General features: G+C 35.7%; 1 protein-coding gene across 1 annotated transcript; it reads right to left on the bottom strand.

Moving 5' to 3' along the window:
* Positions 1-5,138: 5,138 nt before the first annotated feature.
* On the bottom strand, positions 5,139-8,673 carry foxl3 (forkhead box L3). Its single transcript, XM_036573059.1, has 3 exons — positions 7,663-8,673; positions 6,379-6,547; positions 5,139-5,558 (listed from the first exon to the last, which is right to left on the bottom strand). Exons 1-3 carry the CDS (start codon positions 7,767-7,769, stop codon positions 5,139-5,141), a joined length of 696 nt encoding a protein of 231 aa, XP_036428952.1. The 5' UTR covers positions 7,770-8,673.
* Between the last annotated feature and the right edge of the window lie 14 nt (positions 8,674-8,687).

The following is an 8,687-nucleotide window of genomic DNA, read 5'->3' as shown; positions in this document are numbered from 1 at the left end:
TGAGTTTGTTTTTTTGAGTTTAAGAAGTTTTGTAATTGATAGCTGACAGCCAGTAAAGTACCTTTTTATTAAAAGTATTTGAATGTACAATTAAACTACAAAATTTAAGTGCACAGATATATCGGGTGATACTATTGGTTATTTAATTTTGGTAATTTTTTGCCCCTTAAAACTGGTATCATATTAGCCATAAAACTTGCATTATCGATCAGGCCCTAGTTCCGATTTGTCACAATAGGTGCTAATAAGTGATGGCGCATCTTTTGCGCATCTTGTATTTTGTATTTTGTGCGATACAAAATGTTTTTCTGCAGCTTGCATGCAATTGCACATTTCCACCAGAGAGGTCTCCAAATCCCCAAATCTTACTTAGAGCAGGTTTAATTAATTTCTACACTGTACACTGTAAAATATAAGCAATAGAAATGTCTCAGAATTGCTCCCAGGTGGCACAACTGTCTAAGTGTTGGCTCTGTCATCAGGCGATTGTGAGTTTGATCCCTGGTTATGAGTGCACCCACTCTAAAATTATAAAATCCTCTTTTATTAACTTAAAATTAGGGATGCAATTCACTTCTTCTGCAAAGTTACCATTTTGGAGATACCAGTTTGTATTACAACACTGGGATTATATGATCTATTTATTTTTTTCCACATAGAGTTTGGGCTGTGCTCTGAATATCACTGACAGCCTGGTGAATATGTCAGTTCAGGTTGTTACATTATTTTGCTTGTCCACTGTGCCAACATGTCATTTCTGAATATAAGGTTACCTCTCATGCCTGTTTTTATTCTGAGCTGTCACCTGAAGTCATTTAGGAAAATGCAGTTCCAGTTTACCTGTGAGGCACATCTGTAAACTATCAGCTATGCATCAGGGACAACTACAGTACATTACAGATGTAAACAGTAGTACAGAAAGATGCCCAGAATTGATGTTACAATATCAGAAAACAATGTGATGATTTTGTCTTTGATTTATAACTTCATAATAAAAAATATATTACTGTGTCTGACCGCAAGTTATTGAACCAATCCTCATTAGCAGATCATTCAGACATATGTGTAAATATCCACCTTTCGAGTTATTCAGAGAGCACTGCATCCTTGATCTTCAGCAAAAACAGACCTCAAGGAAATGGTTGTTAATCAGAAACAGGATAATTGGATTTGCCACTCTTATACATAAACAATCATAATGTATTTAAAATACATATTGCTCATAAGAGTCATCATTGTCATTTTTTTACAATTATGTTATTATTGGATCAAAATCCAATTATAAAATATGGAGAAAAGGTAACGAAAGGAAAAAACATTTGACTAAATTGGCTATTTATGATATGGGTGCTGTTATTGTTGCACATCACTGATTTCCCAATTTCCCCTCTCAATTCTGTTTACTTAGCCCTAAGCTTTTAATTTCACCAATGTCACACTGGTGCCTTATGCAATGCAATGAAGTTGCAGAAAAAAGTACAAAGACTTTAAAAAAGTGTTTTCAGATTCATATAGATAAAATAAGAAAAGATCCTATTTCTACGTGATTGAATCATGGAAATGTACATAGTCATTCAGAATGGTTTGATGTGAAACATTTCACTGTAGAGAAGCTTACAGACTCAGATTTCCTTACAGTGGTGGTCCCAATGTCTACAACACAGTCATTTTATTTACTATCCAAAATGACCAGTTAAATGGTTTAAATGTCTGGTTCCTATCACCATTACTATAAACAATTCTGAGAATCCAGTGGAGCATTTCACATCAGATCACTCTGAATTACTTTACAGCTTAATCATTGAATTATACAGAGGTTTTGAAAAAGCACTGGAAATGCTCTTAAATCTTTAAAGCTTAAAAAAGTAGTTCTGTAAACATAAAATGAATAATGAATTTGAAACCCTGGAACCATGATTGTACTGAAAATATACTAAAATCACTGAATAGTAAGTATTAACTATGCCTTTTTTATTCATACTCAGTCTTTATCATCGTCTTTGATATTAATAACAATAACAAGCCCAGGGTTCATCCCATGGTGTTTATAAGAACGGTATGCTAAAGCTAACAGCGTGAAAGAAACCACAAATGTATACAGAGGCTGTTGGCTTTGGTCTTCAGTCGTCTCCAGTTTTTAAGAGCAGGCCTTGGAGCACTTTATGCTAAGTTAATTTACCCAAATATATCCACACCACAGCCCACAACATCAACAGCTCTGTTAATAGAAACCTGCTGATCCATAACAGTTCTACTGCTAGACGTGCGCTTGGGGGGGGGCAGTGCAATATTAACGTTAATATCAATGATCGATCAGAGGATTTGCAAGCCGGCATAAGGCATTTAATTATAATTGCATCGGGAGTGGTGTTGTAGTGGCAGCAGGATTTGAATAAGGTCACATCTCTGGCTAACCTTGCAAGTGTAATACTATATTAAATGCCACTCATGTTAAGTGCGTCGAAACCTTCCTGATGTAGTCACACCATAATATAAAGGTTAAATTGAAAAATGTCCCCTCTCCAGCACAAAAGCAAGCGATGATTGATACACCTTAGAAGGAAAATAAATGTTAACAGCCTTCCATTTTAAACTACCACCTTTATGAATGATATGTATTCTAATAGAGTGTTTGGATCAAATTGAGAGTGACTGCGTTTCAGAAGAACGGAAAAGGTCAGTCAGAGAGATTAGCAGGATTCAGAGAAGGTTATGCTGTACTGCTCTGGCAGCATGTTAATCACCCTGTCACTGAAATATAGACTCTTGAAATACAAAGAATTACATATTTTTAATCTTTTACATGAGCTGTATTGACAATTCCATAATAAGAAGTAATAAGATGTATTGGACCTTTTCACAACTTCCAGTAATCAGCTGGTTATTGAGCAATGAAAGGTACTCATTAGGCTTATTTCTCCAGTTGATGCCCTTTATCTGCGTACAGTGGATCGCAGTACAGAAGAGGTCTGAGCTTCACTGTACTTTATGTATGATTTTATATTGTGACAGACAGTTGCAATAAATACCTGATGGCTTACGAACACCTTACCCTGTACACAAGATCAGCGTAGTTTACAATTGAGTTGTGCCAAGCCAACCTCCTGCTTATTTATTTCTTTTTTAGGTATATACATGTACGTGAGCATTCAGAAGTTTGGAATCCGTTCAAATGTTTAGAATCAATGTTTTCTGTAAAATAAATCCCATTTGTTTTTGGACCACTGTATAAAAAGATTCTAATATGATCTCAAATAATTAGTGGTAAATTTTGAAAAACCTAGAGACCACCCTTCATTTATTTGATTTCCAGTCAAAATGGCCAGTAAATGCAAGTTATTCATTTTTCAGCATCAGAAAAAAGCAGAAAACATATATTTAACAGAAAATTACACAGAAGCCTCAACAACTAAATATAATATCATATATTTTTTTCACTCTTTAGTGTGTCCACGTTTTACTATCCTTACGGCTTCCGTCCTATTCAGGAGACTTGATTTCAGTTTTTCAAAGAAATCGGCAGGGATTCTTTTCTACTCCTCCAAGGTTCAGTCTTACAAGTTTGTTGTTTTTTTCAAGTTTAGAAACGTCACTTTTTTCCTTTATCTTTCTCCTTCCTTATGCAAATGGATTGTCTTATCTAATCCTCAGAAATATCTCCTAAAAATTTGTAACTTGCAGTTTTTGCCGTTTTGACTGGACAGGTATGTGTATAATATTTCAACTTACATTTTATAACATAACTAATGAATACTGATTAATATGACAAATGATTCCAAACTTTCAAACAGTATGTGCTTTTTCACTAAAAGTCAATATACAGATCATGTACAATAAAATGTACATTCGTAATTACTCACACTCTCACTGTACAGCCCGGTATTGCACAAAAATTTCACTTTCTTCTATCCTACTGACTGAGCAATGCATTTCGGTTACATTTTACAATTATTATTTAGTTATTTCACTGACATTTGTTCTGTGGAAGTATTACCAGCTGTAGAGAGAAGCAATATTTAGTGATTCTCACAAGAACTGTGATACATCATAGAAGAAAAAAATAAATTCAATCCCATTTGTAGGCCTAAAAAAATAGGTAAAAAAGAAACTCAAAATAGTACAAGTGGTATGAAGCAGAATCGTTTGTTTTTGCCAAGAGTAACATGTGCTGTGTTCACAAATGACTGGCATAGATCAGAGTGTTGGAGGGAAATGATACATAATATAAACACCAAGACGAGTAAACAGTGCAGTCACTCAGCAGTTCCTGTAAGCAGGGAATGAAACACTGAGTACACAGTCGTGTTAGCACACTCGTCTGAGTTCGCTGCCAGCCACATGAGAAAAAGTAACTCAAACAATAAACAAGTAGCACTGATGCACCAAAAATCATGGGCCATGTTTTGCAACCCACGTTTCTTAAGCTTAGTTCTAAGGATTTTCATTGTAATGTAACTAAAACTAGGCTTAAGCAAGTGTCTGTGTCAGGTTTTTGTAACATGCTGAACTGAATCTTTAGTCTTTGAATGGATTGTAAGGTTCTGGTTAACTAAACCAGTATCACTTGTGCTTTTTCTTATTGCAGATCAGCAAGTTTACCCCTACAGTCTGGAATAAAGGAGTGACCTGTTTATCTAGATAAACAGAAGATTCATCTAGCAAGGCAGTTTCTACCCAAAATAACCTTGAAGAAATACTCCAGCATTTTCCTCCAGCTTGAGTATCTGCCTGTTGACTTCTATTATAAATGTGCTCAGAGTTTTCTGTTCTTTTCTATGCACACGAAAGTGCTGTGAAGTTATTGTCCATCAACCATGTGCTACTGATGCAGCAGATAGAGGTTAGGCTGAATGATGCTGGAGTTTTCCTTTAAGACAGTGCACTTGTAATTGGCTAATTTTGCCAATTACAATAATGCTAATAATCATTAATCAGATTAATATGTGCCACTTAAACAGACCCACTAAGACAAGTGCTTGCATATGTCTACTGTGTGTTCAAATGATTTGCTTTGGAGCCCCGACTGTCCACAATTACACAACTGTCCAAACCAATGCGGACACTCCTTTAGGAAAGTTCTCCGATTTCTCATTGTCTCATTACTCTGTTGTTCTGATGTCTTTTGAAGTGAATGTGTGTTAGAGGGTCCAGAAGTGCAGGTTGAGCTGCTGTGGCTCCAGGTGGTGGACGACTGCTCCTGCAGGGCCACTGTGTGGAGGTCTAAAGCCCGGAGAGGGGTCTGGAGTTGACAGGATGTAGTCAATGCTGAATTTGATCTCAGGCTCAGGCTTGCTGAGCGGTGGGTTGCCATGGGTGACCCTGTGGTTCGAGGGTTCCGGGCAGAATGAGTCGGGATCAGGCGGCCGCCCCGCCACACTCTGCTGAGCGTCCATGGCCCCGAAAGCTTCGGACGGCTCCCTGAAGCCCAGCTTTATGTTGCGTCGGCGACGACGGCGGCGAAAGTTGCCGTTTTCAAAGAGGTCCAACATGGACTCACAGCCTGTGGCAAAAGTCCAGTAATTTCCCTTCCCCTTCTCATTCCCCTCAGTGCGAGGAACCTGAAGAAAACAGAAAACAGCAGGCTTTTAACCAAGCCAAAATGTGGAAGGGTCAGCACTTTTATTTTTAATGGACTTAGAATGGACCTGGAATTCTGTGAAGATGCTTCATGGTTATGATTGTTCATTCTTACAAATAAAGGTTCCTAGATTGTTTTTGGATTGGGCATGTAGTTCTAGAAATCAATATGGGACATGTGGAAATTCTTTAAACTTTAGAGGGGTTCTTCACACATCTCATTTACAAACGTGGTTCTGTAAAGAACCATCTATTGAAATCTATTGAAGTTCTTTATGGAACCCAAACTGGTTCTTCTATGGCATTAAATTGAATTTAACGGAACTCAATCAACCCTGAATATGTGTTTGTGAGGGGCTCGGTTACACAGAGGGGCTCAGAGAAAACAGAACAATCAATAAAACAGAAGCTCTTTATTACACAGCAGCAAGTAGAGAGCTGAGCTGGATTGGATTGAATTGAATTGACTAGAGTTTAATTGAATTGAGCTAAATAGAATTGAATTGAGCTGAGTTGAATCATTTAAATTGAATCAAACTGAACTGAGCTGAGCTGAGCTGTATTGAATTCAACTGAACATGAATGTGTGTGTGTGTGGGGGTGGACACTTAGGCAGGGGTCTCGGATGTTAAAAAACACAAGCTCTTTATTAAATGGAAGCAAGGTAGTGTAATAAGAATTTACTGGTGATTTTTTTTATACAAACACATGCCTCTGATCTCTGATGAAGCTAAGAGTTTAGTGTGTACTTCTGAAGCTGCATGTTCTTACCATGCACCTCGTCTCCTCAGAGCCTCTTACCTTTATAAAGCAGCTGTTGAGAGAGAGGTTGTGGCGGATGGAGTTTTGCCAGGCTCTCTGGTTAGATCTGTAATAAGGGAACCTTTTCATGATGAACTCGTAGATTCCTGATAGAGTAACTTTATTCTCTGGACTCTGCTGTATAGCCATGGCTATCAGAGCAATATAACTGAGAGAAAGAGAGGGAAAAAAGAGAGAGAAAGAACATAACTGCAAAGCACTGATAATAATATTGTTTGTGGATTGTGTACTGTAAAGATATATGTGATATAACATGCTCTGTTGGAAGAGTGAGGTTTACTTAGTATGTTTTCATATTTGTACTGTGTATCTTACATTTGGAGTATATATTACATTTGTTATGACAGATAATTATTCAGACTGTTACTGACAACATAAAGTTAAAAGAAGAAATATTAAATAAAAATAGTTCTGCTAGTGTACAGCTACATTTTTGTGCTAAATCTCAATAGCCATAATAACAACAACAATAATAATAATAATAATAATAATAAAATAATAACAGTTATCATTATCATCACAACTGTTTGTAAAAGATTTTTTAAAATGTTTTTTAATGTATATATTATGATTTAATTAAATAATCTATTAATCTATTGTTATGCAATAATAATAATAATAATAATAATAATAATAAAAATAACAATAATAATAATAACAACAATAATAATAATAATAAACTAATTGTTTATATCACAAAACATTCACTGTTGTTATTTAACAATGAAAATAATAATAAGCAAGGGTTGTTAAACATTTATGTTTGTTATTATTATTATTATTATATTTGTATTATTTATGTAGTATTTTTAAAATAATCTATTAATCTATTATTGGTGTAACAACAATAATATTAATAATAATAATAATAATAAGAAAAATATCTGTTAGTATTTTTATGATAATGTTATTATCAGCAGTAGTGTACTATTTTATATATATTAATTATTAATAATGCCTTTAAATAATATTACTAATATACAAATACAACTATATAAATATAATACATGGTGTGTAAAATAGCATGTGTGATGATAATAACAATAATAATAATAATAATAATAATAATAATTCTCATTATTATCATTATTATTAGTGTGTTTTGTTATGTTTTTGTTATGATAATGAATATTATGATGTTATCATTAGAAGTAGTATTACTACTATATTATCATTTTAGAATTATTATATTTAAACTTTTTAAATATATATTTTAAAAACAGTGACGTAAACAAATAAAGAAGTAAAAAAAAAAACAGTTACCTGTACGCTGGTCGGCACACTTTCTTCCCTTCATCGCTGCCACAGGACGGGTAACCATCTCCATCATAATTAAAGCAGTTATAGGGATACTGCGAATTGTCAAACATGGCTGAAGGTCCAGGATGGCTGCTGTGTGAACGACACTTTTGAGCAGAACTGAGAGAAATGGCTGTTGATTAAGTGAAGTGCGGTTCTAAAACGAGAGTAAGTGTTGGTGGAGTTGTGGAGTGGAAGACCCCCTCTGCTGCTGCTGCTGCTGCTGCTGCTGTTCTGATGCTGGAATGGCTGGAAAAGGCTCAGGCAGTGTGTGTGTGCACGCCTGAACCCTGGGCGGGATCACTAAAGCACTCACTCATTCACTCTTTGATTCTGGGTGGTCCAGGCCCACTCTGAGCGGGATGTTTTTGCTTCGTAATGTTTCTTTTTATAGCTTAATCTGCTTAATAATCACTGGATGAAGAATCAAACATTAACAAACATGCTTTTGGTGAATCAGTCTTAACTCTTTGAGGTTGTTTTCGTTTCTGCCTTCCGCAGCGTCTGTGTGCCCTCAATCACATATCTTTCGGCAACAAATTGAGTTGTGTAGATGTAATCTATAATGCTGTATAATGGCCATAAATTGGGCTGCCGTGACTAAAAGGGGGATGTGTGGACTACTGTCAGCTGCAGAGAGCGCAGCAAACAGCCTGCGGGGCATGATGTGTGTATGCGCATGTACGTGTGTGTGTGTGTGTGTGTGTGTGTGTGGCCTCTGATCTTCCAGATAATGCTGCTACTGCCCTGCCTAGCATACATGCCACACAGGCATTCACACGTTTAAACTTTCTTTGTCTTTTCTTCTTAATTTAGAGTTTACAATGAAAAAGTTACACACAGGATTAACTTCATTCAAAAGCGAACATCATTTTTACATGAATAAAATACACATTACTGTTATCAACACAAATCCGTCTCTCAGTTTGTTTCATTTCACAATGAAATATATCTTATATATTTAATTCATGTGGAAATATACACATTTG

This window comes from Colossoma macropomum, unplaced genomic scaffold, assembly GCF_904425465.1.
Source record: "Colossoma macropomum unplaced genomic scaffold, Colossoma_macropomum, whole genome shotgun sequence".
Classification (NCBI taxonomy): domain Eukaryota; kingdom Metazoa; phylum Chordata; class Actinopteri; order Characiformes; family Serrasalmidae; genus Colossoma; species Colossoma macropomum.
This window is presented reverse-complemented; position numbering and strand designations above follow the sequence as displayed.

Excerpts from the sequence above, each read along its gene's own strand:
- foxl3 (XM_036573059.1), bottom strand. The coding sequence starts at position 7,769 with ATGTTTGACAATTCGCAGTATCCCTATAACTGCTTTAATTATGATGGA. Across the intron at positions 6,548-7,662 it reads GTGTGCCGACCAGCGTACAG|TTATATTGCTCTGATAGCCA; the intron begins GTAACTGTTTTT and ends TCTTTCTCTCAG. Across the intron at positions 5,559-6,378 it reads TCAACAGCTGCTTTATAAAG|GTTCCTCGCACTGAGGGGAA; the intron begins GTAAGAGGCTCT and ends TGTTTTCTTCAG.